This window comes from Musca autumnalis, unplaced genomic scaffold (assembly GCF_047663935.1).
Source record: "Musca autumnalis isolate F117 unplaced genomic scaffold, ASM4766393v1 scaffold_4, whole genome shotgun sequence".
Classification (NCBI taxonomy): domain Eukaryota; kingdom Metazoa; phylum Arthropoda; class Insecta; order Diptera; family Muscidae; genus Musca; species Musca autumnalis.
This window is the reverse complement of record NW_027411977.1, coordinates 77,000,912-77,028,617: the sequence shown is the minus strand read 5'-3', so window position 1 is coordinate 77,028,617 and position 27,706 is coordinate 77,000,912. Positions and strand designations below refer to the sequence as shown.

General features: G+C 36.6%; 1 protein-coding gene across 1 annotated transcript in view; it reads left to right on the top strand.

The window, feature by feature from the left end:
• Positions 1 to 21,509, top strand: part of fng (Fringe glycosyltransferase) — an 89,810-nt gene extending 68,301 nt beyond the window's left edge. Inside the window, exons 4-7 of the mRNA XM_073985006.1 lie at positions 2,015 to 2,117; positions 14,171 to 14,309; positions 20,636 to 20,810; positions 20,887 to 21,509. Coding sequence (XP_073841107.1) covers positions 2,015 to 2,117; positions 14,171 to 14,309; positions 20,636 to 20,810; positions 20,887 to 21,122 — 653 coding nt within the window. The 3' untranslated portion in view covers positions 21,123 to 21,509. The remainder of the gene's footprint in view (positions 1 to 2,014; positions 2,118 to 14,170; positions 14,310 to 20,635; positions 20,811 to 20,886) is intronic.
• The last annotated feature ends 6,197 nt before the right edge of the window (positions 21,510 to 27,706 follow it).

Below are 27,706 nucleotides of genomic sequence, written 5' to 3'. Positions count from 1 at the left end.
TAAACACTAGGATAATTTATTAAAACGGTTCTTAAAGGAAAAAATCCTTCCAACCAAAAAACAATAAACACAATATCTGTTATAAGCTTTGTTCCTTTACTAGTTTAATGGTAAAAGTGGTAAAAAAGAAAACTGTCAAAATTGTTCAAAATTTCTCTCTCATGAACATTTTTACCAGAAAAGTAAAGGAACGAAAATATGGTAGATTTGGTAGCAATAACAAAAAGAAACATAAAAATTCAATTTTCTTCGTTTATTTCACAGTTTTTAATTTTGGTTTGTCAGCATTCGCCTTTTTCTTCTGGTTTTCGTTCATTTTTTCTTCATTGTGAAATAATCGTCAAACAAATGTCGAAAAATCAGTTCTACCATTTTTTCCTTCAGAAATTTGTCTGGTAGCCTGTGGTAGAAGAGAAAGGCATTTGCGCACTCTCTTCTCTCTCAATCTCTTAAAAATTGCTGCCAGTTTTGCCACTTTTTGGGGTTAAGGAACGCTTTGCAGGTTAAAAATGGTAACAAATGGTAAAAGTGGTAACCTAAGGTAAGTAAAGATACACAGCTATAGTTTCCAGAAAATAGGTATTTCGTTCTCAAGATATTTGCAAAAATCACATGTTTTCCAAACTTGACAAAAAATTTTGTCTTTAGGAGAGCGCCACACTCATACTTTCGATAGATGTTATGCGTCGATCTGCATCTCCGGTCAACTGATGGAGTGCCTGCTAGAAATCGAAGGATAACCCCCTTTCAAATCGATGCAACCACAAGTGGCCTCTGAAAAAATTTTCCTCTTCAAAACCAATCGATTTAACAGATAATTTAAGATATTCCCCCATTTGAAAGCCATTCATTTATCTTTTGATGAATGTCACAAACTGGACAATAATTTTTCTTTTTGTAATTGTTTGATGTGAAAGATAGCACAGGGATCGCAATAAACAATATATAACCATCTTTTGGTACACACACACTCATCCATAGACTACCTAAAGATGCAAGGGGTATGAAGGAAATATTGAACGCACACAATACCCCTGAGGTAAAAATAATATGAAAGGGGAGAAAAAAATCAGCACAAACGCACACACAAAAAATATTCATTTGTCGCATTCTTTAGAAGCATCATCGAACACATAACATGACTACTGGAATTTTGATTAGGACCAAATTCCAAAACCGTTAAAAGCAAAAGAACCTTTTTTGTGCGTACTTTATCTCTGCTGCTGTCGCTGCTGATTCTTACTTACCCCTTCAATGGGTTTGGCCAGCCATCCCACCATTTGTTTACTGTTTTTGTCTTTCTTCTTTCTGTCAGTCGTCCAGTCACACCGTCCGTCCTCTGTTCTTTCATCATCTTAAAAGCAATTTAATGTTGTTGTTGCTGTTGTTGTTTTTGTTAGGCTTAGGTAGCCCTTATTATTGTTATTATTAGTATTGTGTGTCAGCCGCAGCATTCAGCATCCATCCAGAATGGAAACATTTGGGGATTTATCAAGTGTGCGAGTGGGGCCGCATCCTCCTTAACTTTTTTTGGTGTCTTTGCTAACAACGCTTTTAACGTTGATAAAGCGATAAAAAAATGTGAAATATTCCAATAATTTTTGTCTCATTAGGGAGTAGATTTTTTACTTATAGAAAAAAAATAAACGAACACTTCAACCAAGCCAGTGGTTATGGGAGAACAAAAAATGCGGAAGGTCAGCCAGGTAACGAAAACAAAACTTGATCAACGTCGTAATCACTCAGCACCACAAAGTAACAATTATTGCTTTGTGTTTTTGTTTTAATTCTTTTCTTCATCTTTCAGTAGCTTACAAAATGTTTACAATTAGTTATAAATTTAATGTGAAAATAAAGAATTTTAATGAACACTTAAATGTCTATATAATTATGTGATGTTGTTGTTGTTGTTGCGGTTTTTTCTTTCATAGTTTACAAATATGCTAGTTTTTTTGTTTGTTTTGGGAATAAAAAAGTAAATTTCATTTAATTTTGTTTCTTCTGCTTCTTTCAGATGGTCATTTAATTAACACAAAATGTTCTCAGGGTCATTTCCGTAAGGCTTTATGTTGCAAAATGTCCGCCGAATTAGATGTGTTCCTGGAAAGTGGCAAAAAGTAAGTATGCTTTAATTGTTTGCACTACAATTTGTGTTATGAGGGCCACATAAGAAATATTACAATTTTAGCTTTTATTTCTTTTTTGGGGTGACAGAAATAATTTATATGCTTCGTGCCAAGGAAATACAGTCAGAGTTAGAACGTGGAACAAGCTTAAATTTGAGTATTAAAATTTGTCAGTCAACATCAAGTATTTTGATACAATTTATGTATCGAAGAATAGAAAAGTACCTTCTGTGACAAAGAATTCAAAATTTCAAATATTATTTGAACATTTGTTTTTACCCAGCAAAAAAAGAGTTACTACCAAATTATGACTTCATTCAGTAAATTTTGGCATTAGTAACTACTTACAAATTAACCGTAAAAGTCACTATTTTTACATGGGGATGTCATTGGAAGGAAGTACTTCCTCACAGATGTTTTTTAAGTACATATTTAGCCACATACTGATAGTCGAAAAACTTGAAAAAATATACGTTCTACTTTTAGAAAAAATGTGGTGAACTTATGTTTAAATTCAACACTCCACATTTTTCTTGTGTTTCTTTTAATTTTATTTTGCTGCTGCTGGATTGGAACACGAACTGCTGAATTGAAGCCAAACACACTAGGCCATTCATACGAATAGTTAAGGCCTCAAACTTGGTCTTTAGTCTTTTATCAGATATGACTTCAGCAAGAATCCATGCTTCTTATGTTCTCGAGACCTTAGGGTTGTTTAAACGCATGCATGTACATCAACATTTTTTCGTGATTTTGTTAACGAAAAACTCCCACGACGAGGGTGAGCTTTGAACACTCAACTCTAGGATTTGTAGTCGGACACACACGCGCTGTGACACCGTACTCATTACCTATTAACTACTTAGTAATGAATAAAGTATGTAGGCCATTAAATATGTACTGCTTGATAATGAGGAGGGTAATGATTTCTCATTACTCGGTAATGCATGAAGTCATGATATGTGCTTACTATGTTCGTCCTGCTTAGCTTTGTCCGTCCGCTGGCGATAACTCTCAAACGGATCAGTCGATTTGGTCCAAAATTGAGGCATATCGGACCACTTCCTCAGGTACCTCCCCCAAAAAAGTTCAAAATTGTTTGTAAAAATTGTACGCACATTACACTCGAAGGCAATAACCCCTGCTTTGCACATCTCATTATCTCCACGATACATACATATATCTGGGGGGCCACCGTGGTGCAATAGTTAGCACGTCCGCCTTGCACTCAGAAGGTCTGCGGTTCGAATCCCAGGCCAAGCAACATCAAATTTTCAACGGTGGCAAAATTCCCCCTCAGTAATGCTGGCGACATTTCCTGAGTATTTATGCCATGAAAAATTTCTCTACAAGTGGTGTCGTAAGACACGCCGTTCGGACTCGGCAATAAAACGTAGGTCCCATATCATTGAGCCAATATGAATCGGCGTGCACTCATTGATATGAGAGAAGTCTCCCTTGTCCCATCTGGGATGTTTGTGGAACAATTATTATTATTATTACATACATATATCAGGTTTGAATATGGACTATGCGACGTCTACCTCTTCGGATACCTACACAAAATTTCGGAAAAGTGCAGTTTAGAGCCTCCTCTATAATGATTTTGATTTTGTTGCAACAGATTGTTCTCGAGGTGCTAGAGGTTTTTTTTGAGGGGCAAGTCCATACTTTCTGAGAAAATTACCGGAAAGCTGTAAAAACTCCCTTTGGCACCAAGCGTAGGAAGTGGCTGGAGCGCACGAACGGATAAACCGATTCTGTCCACAATTTTACAGTTGTAATATTTTGTCCAAGCTTAGATCAAGTCCTAAGGTGGGCCATATCGGTTCACTCCCTCGGGTAACTCCCCCCCAAAAGTTCAAACTTTTTTTGCTAAAATCCGATTTGGTCCATACTTAGCATATCGAAATATTTCTACGAGACATAGATCAACTTCAAAAATGGGCCATAAAGTTCGGAAAAGTGCAGTTTAAGAACTGCTCTGAAATCGTTTTGATTCTTTTTGCAATCACTTGTATCCGCTGCCCCCATTGCGAAGTACAAGTATTTTTTCAGCGGCAAGTCCATACTTCCTGAGAAAAAGGCCTGAAAGTTTTACATCTACGGTTCCATGTGTAGTGGCTGGAGCGCACGATAACACTCGAACGGATCAGCCGATTCGGTCCAAAATTTGGCTTTCATTATGTTTTGTCCAAACTTAGTTTAACTACGAATATTGGCAATATCGGTCCACTCCCTAGAGTATCTCCCCCACAAAGTTCAACTTTTTTGTTTAAGTGCAATTTAGAGTATGTTTGAAGACCCTTTGGAAATATATACTGATGTTACTCCTTGTGGCCCTGTTTGCGTTATTATGTTTTTCGTCCGCAAGTCCATGCTAGGGGTCTAAAACCTCTAAGTTACGCGAGCTGTCTATCGAAAAGAATTGACTCCCAAATTATTATAATTAAAAATTTACTAAACCGCTGCATTACTTAATCCAAATATATTTTTGGCGGCAAGTTCATGCGGCCTAGAAATAGGTAATGGAAAGCGATAATCGATTTTTCGATTTTGGTCTTAAAATAAAAATTTCCGTCTGGCGATTATTTCAGTTGTTTTAAAACTCGACTTTGGACTTCTTCATAACCGCAGAAAATCGATTATAATCGGCTATTCGTTTATTTTAGAGTTTTCTTTTGAAACTGTAAAACCGCCAAAACAGTAAAACCGCCAAGTCAACAATGTATGGACAACCTCGCGATTTTCCCTGCAGCCAAAAGTCGAGTACCCTTTTGAGACTTTTGACTGCAAAAAGTCGATTAATCGATAGTCGACTTACCTATCCCTAATGCGTCCATGAAGGGTAAAAATCCCTACGGTCACCATGTGTAGTGCACACGACAACACTCGAACCGTATACGGTGTTTGTCCAAACCTTGCATATCGTAATCTTTCTGCGAATATTATGGAGCAAACGATTTCGTCGAGACTTTGGCTCGAAACTTAGCTTAAGTTCGAAAATGGGACCTGTCAGCACACTCCCTCGATCCACTTTAAAAAGTGACTATATCAATTCCTTCAAGTAAAAAAATAAATACAGGTCGCATTTATTGTCTGATTCGGCTGAAAATTGGGAAAAATAAATTTTAAGCCATAGAAAGAAACTTTTGCTTTTGATAGATCTCGGTTCAGATTTGGATAGAGCTCCCATATATACATATTTTCGGACGATTTTATGTATTTGAAGCACTAAACATGCTATGTATGTATGTCCAATTGCAATGTAATTTTGAATGTGTGACGGAATTTGGTCAAGAATTAAATGTACCAATTTATATTTAAATCGGTTACAATTTGGATATAGCTCTCATATATATTTTCGCCCGATTTGAGGTATTTTACACACCAAACTCGATTTTGGTGTAAAAAGCGAGGCAACACACAGAGAGAAATGGAGATCTTTTCTTAGTTCGGCTTATGGAACAAATGTTCTGTAATGAGCCAGCTAAATAAGTAAACTCGCTTCACACCAAAATGGCGTGTAAAATATTCCAGAAGAGAATTCCCGATTTTCGGTATTTTGAAGATTGTGGCCTCAATATCCAACCGAAATGGCTGAAATTTGGCATTTAGTCCATTTGAAATTTGTCGGTATATGTCCACGTCTTCATATAGCCTCCATAGAACATTACATTTTAATGATTGTGGCTTCTATATCAAACCGAAATATCTAAAATTTTATATTTGTTGTTGTTGTTGTAGCAACGCATATATGTTCGTTCGTCTATTATTTCAGCTATCAAGTTCCTCTGTATCCAGACTCAAGAATTCCGCAACCTGGACTGGTTGCGTCCATAAAGAATGACTGACACACTGTATCTTCGTACTGCTTGCGCAACCATGTTGGTGTGAATGCGATTCAAGCCTGCCTGATAGGCACGTTGATCTAGCGGTTCTCTTTTATACCTTTGGCCCTCTCTCTCTAAATCATGAAGGTCTCTCCTGACGTGCCTGGGTGGGGGGAGCCTTTCCATTAAATCGTGACAGGGATCCTCACTGCGGTAACACCCAAGCAGGTACTTCATCGACCCCATAACCGTTAAAACCCTCGCCTCCTCATGAAGATAATCCACTGGTGTCATGAGGAGGCACCCTGTTGCAGTCCTCAGTGCGGCATTCTGGATGGTTTGAATCTTCTTCCACTGCGATGCGCTAAACTTTGCAGACCACGCTTGCGCCGCATAGCTTACCACAGACCGGCCTATTACATTGTAGGTGGTCAACAAGTTTTCTTTATCAGCACCCCAAGTGCTGCCGGCCAGCGACTTGAGAACCTTGTTTCTACTTCTGACGACTTGAACATACTATCGAACGTTATAGCCAGTATTTTGGGGTAGTTGATATTTAGTATTCGTTGTTGTTACAAAACTTTCTTCCTTAAATTTTTCGGTACATATCGACGACTTTATTCAGCCCCCATAGAACGGTACTTCCTATTTTCGGTATTTTGAAGGTTTCAGCGTCATTATTTTATTATTTTGGTATTTAGTCTTAAATGGGACTATAAAATATTCTAGAAGAGAATTATTATTATAGGTTCAAATAGGTTTTCATATAGCCCCAATAAAAGGAATCCTCCCCATTTTCAGTATTGTTCAAGGTTATAGCAGCATTATCCTTCCGAAACTGCTCAAATTTCTGCAGAAAATTATAGGAATAGGTCTATGTTTTGATGTAGCACTGTGGTCGAACTTGTATGGGAAGAGCGGCCAAAAATACTTCTTGAGCAGATATCAATACGAAAATTTCAGTAAAGGCTAGTTTAGCAACACAAATACGTACACCTGATTTCTGGCATTTTGACTATCGGTATTCCCTAGTGTTAGAAAACCTTCTGAAAAAAAATTTTTTGAATTGGTTCCACGTTTTGGTAGGGTCCCCATATAATGGTACCGCTAGATTTTCGGAATTTTGAAGGTTTTGTATAAGTTATTGAGTCGAAATGGCCGAAATGCCACTTAATCTTACCCGCAGAATATTGTCGATTAATGTATGTCGTTTAGGTTTTTGTGATTTTGCTTGGAAACCGCAAGTCCTATCAAAATGGGAGTAAAGAAAATGTTGTAGCTATCAAAGTTCTCTACAAGACTGGCCTTAATGATATTTTCGTAGGTTTTACAACTTTTGAGATATAGAAGTTGAAATTGGGACAATTCAATTCTGTGTCGTCTCATGACTGCAATTTCCCAGCTTAAACTTATATTTCTCAAAAAATGGTACAAAAATTACATAAGCCACTCTTGTAGAGAATTTTCACAGCTATAAGATTTTCTCAGGTCCCATACCGATAAGACTTGCCGTATTCAAGCAAACTCGCGAAACCTTAACGAAAAACCTACAGCCTGAAAACAAATCATAAACGTCAGTCCTGTACAGAATTTTCACAGCTACAACATTTTCTTTAGCTCCATTTCGATTGGACTTGCGGTTTCCAAGCAAAATCGTGAAAACCTAAAAAAACACCTAAAAATGTGAATTTGTATCGCGACTTATTTAAAAAGCGATCCGGCGATTTTTTCTTGTTTTTTGGATTTTTCTCATCTATGAACATTGCTGTTTCAGAATTCACAAAAACTTCCCCTGTGTAAGCAGTTTTCATTAAAAGTTAGTTAAGGCGCTCCCTTCATGACATTGTTTTATAAGGGGGCGATACAGTCAGTACATTGTTCCAATTTGAACTTCAATATCTCAAAAATGGTAAAACCTACGAAAATACCGTAAGAGAATTTTCATAGCTACAACATTTTCTTCAGCCTCATTTTGATAGGACTTGCGATTTCTAAGCAAAATCGTGAAAACCTAAACAACCCCTAAAAATGTCAACTTGAATCGCGCTCCAGCAATTTTTTTTTTTTTTGATTTTTCTCATCTATGAACTTTGTAGTTTCAGAATCCGCAAAAACTTCCCAGGGGTAAGCACCTTCCATTTAATTTGATTCAAGAGCACCGTGCCTAACTTTTGTAAATTTAACATGTTAGGAGTAGATATGAACACATTTGGTACCAAAAATTAGATTTTCATTTCTTTAACTTTGACACATGGCAGCGACCACTGTGTCGCGACGACCCGATATTGCAAATGTTGAAAGTTTTAGCAACATTATCCCACCGAAATATCTAAAATGTTGTATTTAGTCTTCTTTGGGAGTATAAAATATTCCTACAGGGAATAAACGGTATAGATTCACGTTGTTATATAGCCCCCGTAGAACAGTTGTTAAAAATTTTCGGTATTTTGAAGGTTTTAGTCACATTATCCAAAGCTGCAAAATTTAATATTGTCTCCCTGGGGGGGTCTAAAATATTCCTGCTGAGAATATGTCCACTTTTAGTCCATTTTTGGGAATGGTTTAGCTAAATTATTCAACTGAAATGGCTAAAATCTGGAGGGTAAAAAAAGTTCGGCTCGGCCGAAGTTTAAGCCGTTTTATTGTTTTTCACACTCACATACATATTCTAACCATTTTGAGTGTAATTTTGCAAGGAATAAATATTATATTCGGTATACGTATACTTTGGCAGGACCCCATTCAGCCAAAAGCCCCAACTTTTCCTAAGTTAAGGGATTTCACATCTTTGTTTTCCTAAAATATACTTTTCACCAGCTACAAACCCTACATATAACACCCTTTGCATACGTGTATGTAAAATTTCAATAACAACTGCAACGACTACCAACTAACCTTCATTCGCATTGTTTCGAAGGGTAACCCCATTAGCTGGACTGACTATACGAGTATGTAGAAATGTTTGTAGGTATTTTTTTATTGGCGTTTCTTTAGTTATTTCTTCTTTTATATAAATTGTTTGTTGTTGTTAAATATATGGGTTTTTATTTCTTGATCATATTTTCTCCTATTCGTCTCGCTTTTAATGACATTTACGTTTACAATGCCATATAAAATATATTCGTTTTAATGGAAGTTGTTTTATACTTTATGCTTGTTTTTAGCTACAAAAAAACATCGACAACATTGTCGCCCATCAAAAACAAGTGTTGTACATAAAAGTTTTTGCTGTTGTTGTTCTACTTTTGTACTAAACAACTACATATATGCATGCAAACATTTGTCCCTCTATAAACGTTTATAACATTTGGGTTATATGCCAAAAACATAACATTTTGTGAAAAAAAATATGATTTCTCACTCTAATTTCTATGAAAAATATTAAAAAGCGTGTTTGATTTTAATGCTGAACATTGTAAAGTTTGTTGTTAGTTGGGAAACATATTCAATGTTAAAAATTCGTACATATGCTACTTTTTAATATTATTTAAGGTGGACAAAGGAAAATGGAAATTAAGTGGCATGTTGGAGAACAATTTTCAGTTGTTAGTTGTTTTTTTATTCATATTTTTGTGGCAATGACAATTTTATTTTTATTTACTCTCCACCATGGTTGTGGTAGAAAGAAGTTCAGTCATGTTTCTTCAGCCATGTTTAAGGAATATCTAAGGGAATGTGTTGAAAAGATATTTCCTCTCAGGGCATCTTTACTGATATACAATTTGAAAAGATTTAAAATCATCGCCACTTAAAGCTTATGGAGTGTTTATAGCTAATATTGAATTGTTTTTAATAAATCGAACGAACATCAGGCGTTATTTCATTCCCCCATTCCATTGTGACTGTTATAGTACAAAAATAAGTTGAAACCAAATCTTCTTTTCAACACGATGGTGTTCATCTATAAATCCTGTTAAAATAACTTAATATGGAATATAATAATGCTTTAGCACACCAAACGATAAATAAAGACATATTTGTCCCCCCCCCCTTTATTGAAACATAAGGACAGTAACCTTTTTCTTTTGGGGTATTCAATCTGTTTTCTAAAAAAATCTCATATTTCGCCCAAAACATAATATCTTTGAATAACCAAATTAAAGATGCTCTTAAGAAAACATAAAATGTTAAGCTTTTTCTTAGGGACCAACTGAAACTTGAAGATGCAACAGCAACACAAAAAATATACTCAGACTACAGAATCCACTTGAGTAAAGAAAAAATAATATCGAATATCCATAAAAAAGGAAGAAATTGAAAGGATTTGACAGTTTGGCAAAAAGGAAAAAAGAAGCAAAACAACGACACAAGGCATGGAAAAGGGTAAATCATGCATGAAACAGGACAAACACGAACATAAAGAAAGACATATATATGTATACTAGGGTTACGACTTTTTGACCTTTTTTAAAACTGATTTCCTGTAGCAAGAATGAATGAACTCTTGCTTATTAATGCCTAAATATGGTTTATTCCATTTAATTATTAAAAACAAGTAAAAAATAGACCTTTTTATACCCTCCACCATAAAATACGTATTGGTTAGTTTTCTTTCCTCTCCACAATTTTATGTGGGGATATTTTGTGACCACGGAAACCCAAATACCTAAAATAAGATCAGAAAATATATAAAAAAAATCTTTAATCGGGCACCATCTTTATATGGGGGCTATATCACGGTGGCGTACCTATGTTGACAATTTTTGTTGGAGAAATTTTGTGACCACTGGAAACCTCAAATGTAAATTTACAGATAGTTTGGTAAAAAATGTAGCTAAATTCATCAAAATACCGAAAACAGGGAGGTACCACTATAACAAAACATGGACCTATATGGACAATTTTTGGAGCAATGTTTTGTGACCTTTGGGAACCTGAAAAGTAAAATCGCAAAATGTAGCCAAAATACAAAAAAAAAAACAAGTAAGAACGGCGTTAAGTTCGGCCAGGCCGAACTTGTTATACCCTCCACCACAAGTTGTATTGAAGTAAAATGGAATAAATAGTTTCCTTTCGTGTATGAAGAAGACTTAATACTAAATTTCAGCAATTTCGGTAAAACAATGTGAAGCACCATTCTATAGGGGCTTTTTCAAAACGTCGATCTATACCGACAAATTTCTGACGCAAAGATTTTAGGCTCAAAGAAGACTAAATACCAAATTTCCTATATTTCGGTAAGAGAATGTGGCTAAATCTTAAAAAATACCGAAAATTAAGAAGTACGCTTCTATAGGGATATAGGAAGACGTGGACCTATACTGATAATACTCTTCTGGAATATTTTATAACTCTTGGAAGACGAAATAACGAATTTCAGCCATTTCGGTTGGATATTGACGTCACAATCTTCAGTATTACGAAAATCGGGAGGTACCGTTCTATGGGGGCTATATCGAAACGTGGACCTATACCAACGAATTTTAGTCAGAAATGTACATACATATTTCTGACGAAAAATTGTATATCACATTGAAGACTAAATACCAAATTTCAGCCATTTTGGTGGAATGTTGAAGACACAACCTTCAAAATACGAAAAATCGGGATGTACCTTTCCATGGGGGGTATGAAGGCTTGGACCTATACCGACAAATTTAAAGGGGGAATTTGACTACCCCCAACGAAGTCTAAATACCAAATTTCAGCCATTTCGGTGAAATATTGAGGCCACAACGTTCAAAATACCAAAACTCGGGAGGTACCGTTCTATGGGGGCTATATGAAGGCATGGACCGCTACCGACAAAGTTGTGGGGGAAAGTTTTATACCTCCAACGTAGACTAAGTACCAAATTTCAGCCATTTCGGTGTGATAATGAAGCTAAAACCTTCAAAATATTGAAAATCGCGAGGTACCGTTCTATGGGGGCTATATGAAGATGTGGACCGATGCCGAAAAAATTCTGGGGGAAAGTTTTAGACGCCTAAAGAAGACTACGTACAAAAATTCAGCCATTTTGATACGATAATGAAGCTAAAACCTTAAAAATACCGAAAAACGGGAGGTACCGTTCTATGGGGGCTATAAGAAGGTGTGGACCGATACCGACAAAATTCTGGGGAATGTTTTATACCCCTAAAGAAGACTACGTACCAAATTTCAGCAATTTTGATAGGATAATGAAGCTAAAACCTTAAAAATACCGAAAATCGGGAGGTACCGTTCTATGGGGGCTATATCAAAACGTGGACCGATATATCCCATTTTATATACCAACCATCCTGCAAGTAATAAAAACTTCTGTACCAAATTTTGACTCTCTATCTTTAAAAGCGCGAGCTGTGTCTTGATTTCAACAGACAGACAGACGGACATGGTCAAATCGACATAGAATTTTATGCTGATCAATAATATGTATACTTTATAGGGTCTCCAACGAATATTTCGATGTGTTACAAACGGAATGACAAATTTAATTATACCCGCCATATGGTGGAGGGTATAAAAATCGGGAGGTACCGATATATGGGAGCTAAACCAAAATATGGGCTTATGTTGTTAAAATTGAGATGTTTGGAGATGTTTTTTGACCTCTGGAAGCCTCAAAAGTCAAATTACGGGTAGTTCGGGCCCAAAATGTAGCTAAAATCCTGAAAATACCGAAAATCGCCAGGTACCGAGGGCTATACCAAAACATGGACCTATGTTGACAATTTTTAGTGGAGATGTTTTGTGGTCACTGGGAACCTTAAACGTCAAATTACAGGTAGTTCGGTCGAAAAACTTAGCTAAAATCCTTAAAATACAGAAAAACGGAAGGTCACGTTATATGGGGGCTATACCGTAATATGGACCAATATTGAAAATTTTTGGTAGAAATATTATGTTAACTCTGGGAACCTCAAACGCCAAATTACAGGTAGTTCGGAGGAAACATGTAGCTAATTCCCTCAAAATACCGAAAAACGGTATATGGAGGCTATACGTGAACCTATGTTAAAAATTTTTGGTTGTGTAGTTTTGTGATCACTGGGAACCTCAAACGTCAAATTACAGGCAGTTCGGTCCAAAAATGTAGCTAAAATCCTCAATATATCGCAAATCGGAAGGTACCGTTATATGGGCGCTATACCGAAACATGGACCTATGTTGGAATTTTTTCTGGGGATGTTTTGTGACCACTAGGAACCTCAAATGACAAATTGCTGGAAGTTCGGTCCAAAAATTTAGTTAAAATCTTAAAAATACCGAAAGTCCGGCGGTACCGTTATGTGGAGGCTATACCGAAACATGGGTCTATGTTGAAATATTATAATGGATATACTGTGTGGCCAATGGGAACCTTAAATGTTAAATTGCAGGTAGTTTGTTTCAATAAATGTAGCTAAAATCCTTAAAATAACGAAAATAGGGAGATAGTGTAATATGGGGACTATACCGCAACATGGACCTATGTTAGGATTTTTTGTGGAGACATTTTGTGACCACTGGGAAACTCAAATGTCAAATTACAGGTAGTCGGTTCCAAAAATATAGCTAAAATCCTTAAAATACCGAAAGTCCGGAGGTACCGTTATATGGGGGCTATACCAAAACGTAGTTACAACCGACTGACGTGGCTATATCGTTTAGAAGTTTATACTGATCAAGAATACATATACTTTTTATACAGAAAAACAAACTAAATAGACGATATACCTTCATACTATGGTGGAGAATATAGAAACAAGTTCCGCACAAACCACTTTTAAATTATTGGTCTGTTCCAGAACAGCAAGAATCTACTAATTTTTACTACATTTTTCGATAACATAAAGGAAAAATTGTTATCGTAGTAAAAAATTGTAGATTTTTGCAGGTTCTGGAACAGAGCATATATGTATTTGTGGAATATAGTATGAAATAAAAAAGTTTTTTATTTGTCTGAAAAAATTAAGATTTTATGTAATTTTAGATAAAAACTCATCAAAACATCATACAGGGATACGAGGTTGTAAACAAGTCATAACCCTAATGTATAAATACCTATAAGTTTATTACTTACTGTATACATGGTTTAAGAGGGCACTTAAAGAAATACAAATCCCCTTAAATACATATATTTTTTGTGGCAAACTAGTAGAATACAACCCAGACTTTCACTTCCTTTAATGGACATATGCATGTGGGAGATATATACATACGTACATAGCTCATAATACATAATAATATTACCAAAAATATAAACATTAATATCCCACTCTCTCTCTCTCTCCCCCCTTTCTTTAGATGGTTCTGTCACTTTGACGATGACAACTATGTCAACATTCCTCGTTTGGTGAAACTTTTGGATGAATATAGTCCCACTGTTGATTGGTATTTGGGCAAGCCGAGTATTTCCTCGCCATTGGAAATTCATTTGGATAGTGTGAGTATAATAATTTAATGTATAAATAATCATAAAACGACAACTTCCCTACCCACGCCGTAACACATTTAGTTTAATTAAACTAAACTAAATCATAACGTTAAGGTTCTTTTATATTGTAAATGTATTTTTTCATGGTTAATTAATTTCACAAAATGTTGACAAGTAACAGAGAGAGAGATAAAGATACGATCATAAAGTACAGGACACACACACATAAACATACATACATATCGCTGTGTAACCTTAGATGGTCGTCACATTTATTGGCAATTTTCAAGGTAGTTAAAGTTAAAGGAAGCTTAAATATTAAGTTACCACCAGGTTATCTTAATTGTTGAAAAGAGAGTAAAACAAGTAAAAAAGAATTAAGTTCGGCCGGGCCGAACTTTTCATACCCTCCACCATAAAATATTCATTCATTTCCCCAACTTTAAGTGAGTACGTTAAAATGTCAGATAATGTACATAAAATGCTTCATTCGGGAGGCCTTTTTTATGGTGCCTATATCTAACTGTTGACAATTTTTGGTGGGCTAGAAATTGGGAGGTACTGTTATATAGGGGTTATAATAAAACATGGGCCTATGTTGACAGTTTTTGATGGGAGCCGTTAATGTCAAACAACTCCTAATTCGGTTAAAAAATTTAGCTAGAATCCTCAAAATATCGAAAATCGGTACATAACGTGGGAACTTCAAATGTCATTAACAGCTAGTTCGGAGGTATCTGGGCTATACGAAAATATGAACTTAAATGAACAATTTTTGTTGCAGAATTTTTGTTGACTTTTAAATTTCAAATTTCAAATTTCTGTTAAAAATTGTAGCTAAAATTGCCAAATTACTGAAAATTGGGAGGTACCGTTACATGGGAGCTATATCCGAACATGAACCTATGTTGCAATTTTTGATGGAGAGGTGTTGTGACCACTAAGAACTTCAAATGTCAAATTACTGCTAGTTCGGTTTAATATTGTAGCTAAAATCATCATATTACTGAAAATCGGGAGGTACCGTTATATGGGGGCTTTCTTGACAATTTTTGGTGGAGAGGTGTGGTGACCACTAAAAATTTCAAATGTCAAATGTGCAAATTACAGATAATTCGGTTAAAATTTGTTGGAAAAATTCTCAAAATACCTGAAATCGGGCGGTAACGTTATATGGGGGCTTTTGTTACAAAAGTTTATTGACATTTAAGAACCCTAAATGTCAAATTATACCTACATCGGTCTGAAAATTTACCTAAAAAGGTCAAAATACTGCAAATCGGGGGGTACCGTTATATGGGGGCTATACCAAAATGCGGACATATGTCCACAACTTCTAATATATAAGTTTATTAACACTTAAGAACCCTAAATGTCATATTATAGATACATCGGTCTGATAATGTAGCTAAAAACGTCAAAATACCGTATATCGGGGGGTACCGTTATATGGGGGCTTTACCAAAATGTCGACCTATGTCCACAACTTTTGTTATATATGTTTATTGATACTTAAGAACCCTAAATGTCAAATTATAGCTAAATCGGTCTAAAAATGTAGCTAAAAACGTCAAAATACCGCAAATCGGGGGGTACCGTTTTATGGGGGCTATACCAAAACGTGGACCTATGTTCACAACTTTTGTTATATATGTTTATTGACACTCAAGAACCCTAAATATCACATTATAGCCAAATCGGTCTGAAAATGTAGCTAAAACCGTCAAAATACCGCAAATCGGGGGGTACCGTTATATGGGGGCTATACCAAAACGTGGACCTATGTCCACAACTTTTGTTATATAAGTTTATTGACATTTAGGAACCCTAAATTCCAAATTATAGCTACATCGGTCTGAAAATGTAGCTGAAAGCGTCAAAATACCGTATATCGGGGGGTACCGTTATATGGGGGCTATACCAAAACGTGGACCTATGTCCACAACTTTTTTTATATAAGTTTATTGACACTTAAGAACCCTAAATGTCAAATTATGGCTACATTGGTCTGATAATGTAGCTGAAAACGTCAAAATACCGTATATCGGGGGGTACCGTTCTATGGGGGCTATACCAAAACGTGGACCTATGTTCACAACTTTTGTTATATAAGTTTATTGATACTTACGAACCCTAAATGTCAAATTATAGCTAAATCGGTATAAAAATGTAGCTAAAAACGTCAAAATACCGCAAATGGGGGGGTACCGTTATATGGGGGCTATACCAAAACGTGGACCTATGTCCACAACTTTTGTTATATAAGTTTATTGATACTTAAGAACCCTAAATGTCAAATTATAGCAAAATCGGTCTAAAAATGTAGCTAAAAACGTCAAAATACCGCAAATCGGGGGGTACCGTTATATGGGGGCTATACCAAAACGTGGACCGATATAGCCCATCATCGAACTTGACCTGCCTGCAAACAAAAGACGCATTTTCCCAAAATTTCAGCGTCCTATCTCTATTTTTGTGGATGCTAGAGTGATTACCACAGACGGACGGACGTGCTCAGATCGACTTAGAATTTTATCCTGATCAAGAATATATATACTTTATAGGGTCGCAAATGAGTATTTCAATGCGTTACAAACGGAAAAACAAACTTAATATACCCTCCATACTATGGTGGAGGGTATAAAAAAAAGATAATCCTCCAAAAACCCAAAAATTAGAGCGCACAACAGGCCTAATTATGGCTTAAGTGTATGTCCACATGGGCATATGGTGATCAAGTATCACCCCTCTTATCAACCTAACCTAACCTACTTTAACTTCTAAAATGGCCCATATCGGTCCTCTCCTTAGGATACCTACCCCACAAATGTTCAACATTTGTGTCCAAGTGTAGTTTAGGGTCTGTTCGGAGATCCGTTGGAAATTTATACCGATGATAAAATTCTAAGTCGATATGGCCGTCCGTCCGCCTGTCAGTCTGTTGAAATCAAGATAAAGCTGCAAATTTTTAAGACAGAGATTTGTAATTTGGCTTTGACGTTCATATTATTCATAGGATATTTGGCATCGGTCCTCGTATTGATATAGCCCCCATAGAACGGTACCTCCCAATTTTCGGTATTTTAAAGGTTTTATCATCATAATCATAACGACAAGGCTGAAAATTGCTATTTAGTTTTCTTTGGAGGTAGAAAACTTTCCACCTGAAACTTGTCGGCATAGCTCCACGTTTTCATATAGCTCAGTACTTTCCATACCTCCCGATTTTCGGTATTTTGAGAGTTGTGGCACCAATGTCCCACCAAAATTGCTGAAATTTGGCACTCAGGCTTCGTTGGGGGTATACAACTTTCCACCTGAAATTGGTCAGTATAAGTTCACATCTTCATATTGCCCCCATAGAACGGTACGTCCCGATTTTCGGTATTTTAAAGGTGGAGGCTTCGTTCGTCTTCCTTGGCGATATCAAACTTTCAACCTGTAATTGGTCGGAGTAGGTCCACGTCTTCATATAGCCCCCATAGAAAGGTACCTACCGATTTTCGGTATTTTAAAGGTTGTGGCATCCATATCCCACCGAAATGACTGAAATTTAGTACTCAGGCTTCTTTGGGGGTATACAACTTTCCACCTGAAATTGGTCATTATAAGTCCACGTCTTCATATTGCCCCCATAGAACGGTACGTCACGATTTTCGGTATTTTGAAGGTGGAGGCTACGTTCGTCTTCCGTGGCGATATCGAAATTTCCACCTGTAATTGGTAGGAGTAGGTCCACGTCTTCATATAGCCCCCATAGAAATGTACCTACCGATTTTCGGTATTTTAAAGGTTGTGACATCCATATCCCACCGAAATGGCTGAAATTTAGTACTCAGGCTTCGTTGGGGGTATACAACTTTCCACCTGAAATTGGTCAGTATAAGTCCACGTCTTCATATTGCCCCCATAGAACGGTACGTCACGATTTTCGGTATTTTGAAGGTGGAGGCTTCCTTCGTCTTCCGTGGCGATATCGAACTTTCCGCCTGAAATTGGTCGGTATAGGTCCATGCCTTCATATAGCCACCAAAGAGCGGTACCTCCCGACTTTCGGTATTTTGAAGGTTGTGGTATTCATATCCCACCGCAATGACTGAAATTTAGTACTCAGGCTTCGTTGGGGGTATACAACTTTCCACCTGAAGTTGGTCAGTATAAGTCCACGTCTTCATATTGCCCCCATAGAACGCTACGTCCCGCTTTTCGGTATTTTGGAGGTGGAGGCTTCCTTCGTCTTCCTTGGTGGTATCAAACTTTCCACCTGAAATTGGTCTTCATATAGCCCCCATAGAACAGTACCTTCCGATTTTCGGTATTTTGAAGATTGTGACCTCAATATCCCACCGAAATGGATAAAATTAGGTATTCTGGCTTCGTTAGGGGTATAAAACTTTCAACCTGAAATTTGAACCTGAAATTTGATGATTCGATTTTCGGTATTTTGAAAGTTTTAGTCATATTATTCAAACGGAATAACTGAAAGTTGGTATTTAATGGACGCTTAAGATACAAATTATTTTTACAGGTACATAATAGTAATCACTCGCAAAAATCAGACTGTAAAGGTTCCACATGCCCCTCCATTTAAAATTTTTGAAGATTTTGGTCGCATTATCAAATTATTCATGTATATCCTGGTTTTAGTCTTGTCGATATTGGGCAAATTTTATGTATTTCCATGTATTTTTTTTCAAATTCTTTACAGTTCGTGTTAGAGGTTATAAAAAGTTCGGTCCGGCCGTTCTAACTTCCTGTTTATTCAAATTTTAATTTGGTGTGTACCTTTGCTACAACAAGGCAGTGATCTAATTCGATGTTTGCTCCTCGAAACGATCGTACATCCAACATGCTCGATGAATGTCTTCCATCCATCACAAAGTGATCAATTTTGTTTCTTCTTGTTTGATCTGGTGACAGCCAGGTGCCCTTATGAATCATATCGACATATGATCAAATCTGGTGCTGCTAACTACCATATTTGTTTGTTGCTTTTTGGATTCTGAAATACCCTACTGCTAGGCTAGAGATAGTTTGCCATCCAAATTTGTTTAGAATAATTTTAATGTTATAGGCAGAACACCGGTAATAAACTATCCTTGGTCTGCTCGCCCTTGTCTTCGGAATAAGGCAGATGTTGAAAAATTTAGCTTTTATTCATATTGTATCAAGTCACTCTTCCAGCTCGCTGGAATTCCCACTGCAGTGGGATGAAACTATGGACCAGATTTTTTAACAAGCGACTAACTGCAAATTCGTAGCCCTATTCTGGTTTTATATCATGGCAGTGACAATACCGTGCGTCAGTCACCTTTAGGTGTTATTGTGACGCCATTTCCAATCCACTGTATTTGATGTATAGCAGTAATATCGGTCTTCTACTTTGCAAGTACCTCTGACACTGCGTAAACTGCAGCTTGTCTTTAAAAATCTCAACATTTCATTCCATTCAATTTCTTTTTCCTTTAACAGTTTGCGGGACCAACTATAGAGGGTTTTGGTTTTCTTTATTTTTTCCATATTAGTGGGTTTTTACAGTAGCTATAGATTCGGCCAAATCGGATACACAATTCGTAGGATATCGTTTTCAGTAGTTATTTCAGTTCATTACGTCAAGGTTCCAACTTATCTTAGGAATTATAGATAGCAAAAAAAAAAATTTAATATTTTTGAATGTGGATTTTTTTGGTCCATATTTTGAATTTTTACGCTGCAGGAGTGTACAGATATGTCCCTCTTAATCTTGATCATCTTGTTCAGACAGTCGTACATACCGGACTAAATCGCCTCCAATTTGTCTAAAGTCATTATTTATCTACCTATCTGGTTAAACTAAAGGCTAACTGAGACTTTAAAGTTAAAACAGATGTGGAAAATCCTCAAAGAAACTACGAGTGTTTGGACAGCACGGTAGCAATTGAAACTTGATCAATTTAAAATCCCTTGTCACAAAAATTATGTGTATTAAGGCTATGGAATATCATCGGAATTTATTTATGCTCTTTTTCTGTGGTTATTCCCTTCATTTTGTGGTGGCATTCTACGCTGCTATAATTTCATACTTTAAAAAAGTGTAACCACTTAAATCCCAACATAAGTCACCGGTTAAACTTTTTTCATGTTTAATAAAACCCCAGTTAAATAAAACAAGATAACCAAAAGGAAGATACATAATTATAAGTCCTTGTAAAACTTTAATAAACTTTATTTTCTTTATTGCCCTTTTCTCCTTCATCAATGTCTCGTACTTTTATCTTGACGTCATATTAAAAATAATAATAATAATAACATGTTTTTATCCGTTTTCTTGTTTCTTTTTCTTTATGTCCTTGCAGAAGAACACAACACTGAACAAAAAGATTACATTTTGGTTTGCAACAGGTGGTGCTGGTTTCTGTCTGAGTCGAGCCTTAACATTGAAAATGTTACCCATAGCAGGTGGTGGTAAATTTATAAGCATTGGTGATAAAATAAGATTTCCTGATGATGTTACCATGGGTTTTATTATAGGTAAGTGTGTGTGAGAGTTTGTGTATTCTTGTTTTGTACAATATTTAATTGTTTTCATTTCTTCCATTACCCGCAGAACATCTACTCAAAGTGCCCTTAACAGTGGTGGACAATTTTCATTCACATTTGGAGCCCATGGAATTTATACGACCCGACACCTATCAGGATCAAGTGTCCTTCAGTTATGCCCTAATGAAAAATCAATGGAATGTTGTTAAAGTTGATGGTTTCGATACAAAAACCGATCCGCGACGATTCTATTCCCTGCACTGTAAACTGTTTCCCTACTTTAGTTATTGTCCCCACAGATGATTGGATCTTTAGTTGTAAAAAAACAAATTAAAAAACTATTTAGAAAAAAATGAAGAAATTTGAAACTATTTCTATGTTATTTGTTAAAGAACGAAGAACTTTTGTTAAAGAGAAAAAAAGATCTGTGATTTAGTTTATTAATATTAAAAAAAGAAATGAAAACAAACAAATATCAAGTTGTAAAAAATGTGCTTCCCGTTAATTTATTATAAATATAAATGTTTAATTGTAAGTTGTTAAGTTAACTAATTAAAACACTTGAAAGAAACAAAATATTAATTAAAGCGATTTGCTGTAAATGTAAGAATAGTTATTTTAAAATGTATAAAAATTAAAGGAAATGAGGTGATGTAATAAATGTAATGTTATTATCCTAAAACGACATAATTGAAATAGTTTTATATTGATAATTAGCAGACCCCAGACCGTGTTGCTGGCCCGTCGCAATGGGTTTTAATGACAACTTTTTATGGACTTTATGCTGAACAATTTAAAAATATGTATGTCAAACCGAGGAGGACTTTAAATTTATCAACAGATTTTGTCTGTAACCTTCCTCTTTTCCTAATGACTGTCGGACTTTTCCCCCATTGATTCTGTTTAGGATTTATGGTCGTCCACTTTTCTTGTCTTTACCCTAAAGCGATCTAATTATTAAAGTTAAAAAATGGTAATGTCGGATTATCCCGCTTATTGAGACTTATATATTTTTGTTTTTCATGACTGATTGACCGTTGAACCTCAACATTTAAGAAAATTTGTAAATTATCGTTTTTCTTGATCGGGGGCGCAACCACCGTTGTCTCGAAAATTAATTTGCAAGCCGATGCACTCATAAGTTTAGCAAATATAGCGATTGCAAAACAATAGGCCTCCGAAATTAGTCTTCAATATATTTTCTGAAAATTGCATGAAATTTAGTTTTGGAAAAAAAATTTTGAAAAGAGTGGGCTTGGTCATCGGATTTCAAGATGTAACATATTTAAAAAAGTGGACGTGGTCCGTTATTTTGGCTCCAAAATTTATGCTTAAACCTATATAATCATAAGTTTGAATTATATATAGCGTTTAAAAGAAAGGCTGGTGGGAGGTAACCCATCTGCTCCGAAATTCATAAAATATACATAACAACGGCAAACATTGAAATTTCATGGAAATCGGTACAGTAGTATTGAAGATATAACATATTTAAAAAACAGGAGTGGTCGGGTGTTTAGGCCCCAAAGAAGTACCTAGCTTGTAGATTAATCCGTAAATTTTTAAACCGATACATGTGTAATTTTTGCAAATATAGCGGCCCCTCTGGAATTCAATAAATATGTAGGATTTTTCGGGCGCCATCCCTGTTCTGTAGTTTTTGCAGAAAATTTTTAAATTGAAAATTGAAAACAAGTGGACGTGGTAAAATGTTCTTTCCATAAAAACCTAAGTTGGGTTATGACGCTCCCTTCGAAATTCAAGAAAATATGCATCCTATTTTCACCCGGGGCCATCTCTGTACATTCCCTGACTATTTCAGAAAAATCGGTTCAGTAGATAAAAATTAAAAATTGAAAAAAGTGGGCGCAAAAGTGGGCTTTGTCAAATGTTCTGCATAAAAACCAAAGTCGAGTTATGGTGAACATTTCAAAAAAGAATTATCCTAATCGATCCAGCAGTTCTCAATTGATGCCATTACCAACGAACTACATTTGATTTTTATTTATAAAGATATACAAGCACCCCGCCACAGAAATTCGACAAAATTTGTAGCCTATCTTTACCGGGGCCATCCCTGAACATTCAGTAGTTTTTTAGGAAAGAATAAATTGAAAATTGTAAAAAGTGGGCGTGGTCAAATTTTTGCTGCATGAAAGCCAGGTTATGACGAACATTTCAAAAAAGAATTTTCGAAATCGTTCAAGCCGTTTCCAACTGATGGCATTACCAACGAACGACATTTGATTTTTATTTATAAAGATTTTCGGTGTGTAGGTTTTCTACCCATGGATACTCCAAAATACCATCTTAGATCCATTTAATAGGGAAAATGTAGCAATACCATTTAAAATAGATCACATGGGGCTTCATCTTTGTTCTTTTCAAAGCTTGAAGCTATATTTACAATTAACGAATTGAGCTTTTGCATCCTCTGACAACACGCAATACAAAATTACAGTAATCTCGGTTTGAAAATTTTACAAAAAACAAGTAAGAACGGCTTAAATTTCCGCCGGGTCGACCTTGTAATACCCTCCAACACGAGTTGTATTGAAGTTAAATGGAACATTTAGTTTCCTTTTCATTCCTAAATACCAAATTTCAGCAATTTCAAAGTATCGAAATTCAGGAGATACCCTTCTATGGGGCCTATATGAAGGCGTGAACCTATACCGACAAATTTCAAATGGAAAGTTTGATACCCCATATGAAGAATAAATACCAAATTTCAACAACTTTGGTGAAATATTGATGCCACAAACTTCAAAATACCGGAAAACCGGAGGTACCGTTCTATGGGGGCTATATGAAGGCGTGGACCTATACCGGCAAATTTTATGTGGAAAGTTGTATACCCAAAATAAAGACTTAACACCAAATTGCAGCCTTTTCAGTGGATTATTGTGGACACAAACTTCAAAATACCGAAAATCTGAGGTCTAAACCATTATTTCGATGAGGCACGTTTTTGGTCGTAACAAAGTGTGTATACCCGTTACCCGTTAGCCTAAAGGTTGACAGTATAGAAAACAAATGCATAAAATTGAGCAATACCGGTTCATGGGGTCTAGTCAGTTCTCCATCTTTAAGGAGCACAAAATTCCGATTAACCAGTTCGGTAGAAAAATGTAGGTAAAAAACGGGGGCTGTACCAAAACGTGGATCTATACAGTCTGATATTTTGCAAGATATGTTTTGTTCCCCTAGCGAAGACTAAATACCGAATTACAGTTATTTTGGTTGAATAATGTGGCAAAATTTTTCAAAATACCTAAAATGGGGAGTAACGTTCTTGGATTTATATGAAGACGTGGACCTATTTCTTGCAGAAATATTGCGATGTGCAATGTCAAGTTCGGACAAGACATGTTGGATCGTTTTGATTTTTTCCATTAGGCTGTCCTTGCGGACAACAATTTCTTACAAACGTACAGTGATGCAACAAAAATGCACGTTTTAGAAAAATGTATTTAAAATATTTTTTGAACGTAAAAAATAAGAAAAAAAAAGAAAATGAAAAGTTTACACATGATATATAACAAAAATTATGAAAAAATGTGAGCAAAGGCCATAGTCGGGACAAGGCCGTCCATGTGATACCCTACACCACTATCCCTGTGCATAAGCTTTTTACTGGTAAACATTTCTTTAGGGAATATAATGCGACTACTACCAAACATAATATGCCTCTGTCTCTCTGGGACCCCCATAAGCAACCAACATTTCGTGACCAACCGATCAAAATTGCGACCTGTAGCGTTAATGCAAAAAATGGAAACAATTGGATGCATTACCGACTATTGTGGTATCTCCCTTGTTTGACCACCTTCACTAACCTACTTTACACCAATGTAAAGGTAATATTTTCTTCTTCCATTGACAGGCTTTTCCGTTGGAATACCCCTACTAGAAGCCGATATAGTCACAAAGAATACAACTTTGAATATGTCTCCACATGAGTTTTTTCCCATTCCATAAATATTATCCGACTATCACCAAAATCAGTGGGCTTCTACCCTGTGGGGTCCCCATCAACCCCCAAAATTTCGTGACTATCCGATCAAAATTCCAACCTGTAGCGTGATTACAAAAAAGCAAAAATTGGATATATTACTGACTTTTGCGATATCTCTGTTGTTTGCGCACTTACGCCAACATACTTTGCATCAATATAAAGGAGATCTTTTCTTCTTCCATTGACGGGCTTTCCTTTTGGAATACTTCTACCAGAAGCGGAAATATTCGCATAAGAAAAAACGTCGACTTTTCTCCATATGAGCTTTTTTCTTATTCCGACTCCCGAATATTATCCGACCATCACCAAACTTAATAGGCTTCTTCCTCAGTGGGACCCGTATCAACTCCATCAATAGGCTTCTTCTCCCCCGGGGCCCCCATCTACACCCAAAATTTGGTAACAATCCGATCAAAATTGCGACCTATAGCGTGATTAAAAGGTTTAGATGGACAGACGGACACACATAGTCAGATCGACTCATCTCGTCGAGACATTCATTTTGGTATATATATGTATGGGTCTACGACCATTATTTCGATGCGTTACAAACTTTTTGGCCAAAACCAACTTATAATACCCTCCCCACATGGTGGTGTAGGGTATAACAAGTAAAAAAGTATCAGTCGGCTTTGCCGACAGAGATATATCCTCAGCAAGGGTGGATTGAAACACTTTTTTCAAAAAAAAAAAAACTTATGTATTTAGGGGGGTTTTCAAAATGTTGGGTGTATTGTATGAACCGACAGAAAATATGGATTAGATCAAAGTCCAAACATTTGTGGGGGATATAGATAGATAGGGCTTTTGTACCATACTTGCCTACGAAAACATAATATCGCTGTAAACAGGGCCACTAGACCCTTAACCACACAAAAATGTTGATCGATTGTATGGGTGGTACCCCACCAAATGGACCGACATGACCAACATTTAAATATAAACTAAGTTTGGGCAAAATATTTAGAGATCCAAAGTTTGGACTAAATCGGTTGCTATGTTTATGAGATATCGCGCGTACCATTATAGCGAACATTTCGAATTTCTTCTAATATTTGAAGAAATATTACGATATCCGATAGGGTGCCACCGTGGTGCAATGGTATGCACGCCCGCCTTGCACGCAGAAGGTCGGTGGTTCGATTCCCCGGCCAGGCAACATCAAACATTTTTTCAACGGTGGCAAAATACCCCTCAGTAATGTTGGCGACATTTCCTGAGTATTTCAGCCTTGAAAAACTTCTCCACAAGTGGTGTCTTATGACACGCCGTTCGGACTCGGCGATAAACAGTAGGTCCCATGTCATTGTGCTAAATATGAATCGGGGTGCACTCATTGATATGAGAGAAGTTTCCCTTGTCCCGTATGGGATGTTGTGGAACAATGTTTTATTACGATATCCAAAGTGTGGACGAACGCAGTACTCGGTTTGAGCTCTCCAGCCACTACATATGGTGCCATAGGAGTTTTTTACACCTTTCGGGCTGTTTTCTCAAGAAGTATGGATTTGGTAGCAAACGCAAGTTGCTTCAACAAAAATTAAAGTGATTCGAGAGCAGGTCTTAAAGTGAATTTATCCGAAATTTTCTGTGGGCGGTACCCGAAGGAGTGGACAAATATAGTCCATATTCGAACCTGACCTATATCTGGTAGATATATTAGGACGTGTTAAGTATGGACCAAATCGGTCGCTCCCTTCAATGATTATTGTGTGCACAATTTTTCCGAACATTTTTGAACTTTTGTGGGGGAGGTACCTGAAGGAATGGACCGATATAGTTTATCTTCGAACTTAAACTAAGTTTGCACAAAATATTACGAAGGCCACATTTTAGACGGAATCGGCAGATCAGTTCGAGAGTTATCTTGCGCTCCATCCATTACACACGGTGTCATAGGGATTTTTGCATCATTCAGGGTATTTTCGCAGGAAGTATAAACTTGCCCCTGCTGAAACTTGTACCGTCGTATGGGGAACAATGAATACAAGTTGTTGCAATAAAAATCAAACCGATTCGAGAGTCCTAATCTGAATTTATCCGAAATTTTGTGCGGGAAGTACCCGAAGGAGTGGACCGATTGAGTCCATATTAGAACCTCATCTAAGTCTAGTAGAAATTTCACGATGTGCAAAGTATGGATCAAATCGGTTACTTCCTTCAAGAGTTATTATAGTGCGCACAAATTTTCGAAACATTTTCGAACTTTTTTTGGGGGAGGGGGGGTACCGGAAGGAGAGGACAGTGTAATAAATTCAACCGTGGTCGACACTCGCTAAAAAACGAATGTCGTGAGGGTTGTCCAAAAACGGCCGTTGTGCCAGAAAAATAATTAATCCGTGCGTGAACGGATAATGCAAGATCGTCATGTTATATGTATACCGTGAAATAGAGGTATCCTTGGACATTTCTTTCACCAACTAACATTTGATATTGCATGAACACCTTGCCGTAAGAATGGGGTTTTCTCGTCAGATCCAGCACGATTTGGCAATCGCTCAAAAAAGCCTCTTATCAATTGGTGCAAAGAAAGTGTGAATTTATGCGATCGCGGTGCTTCAAACGACGTTCATAAGTTCGTCACAGACGACGAATCTTGGATCTATGAGTCCGAAACAAAACAACAATGGATAGTGGGGGTTTTCAAAGGCGAGCAAAAATTGTTCATGGAACTTCTTCCAAAGCAAATGGCCGCTAGTTTCTTAAGAACTGACCGTGTGGCGACTATACGGCTTGAGAATTATAGGGCGGTTAATTCTGAGTGGTACACTACAATTTGTTTGCATGAAGCCTCCTGAGAAATTCGAAAAACGAGCAAGAGAAAACGAATAATTGTGCACCATGACAATGCACCATGACTCTTTGACCG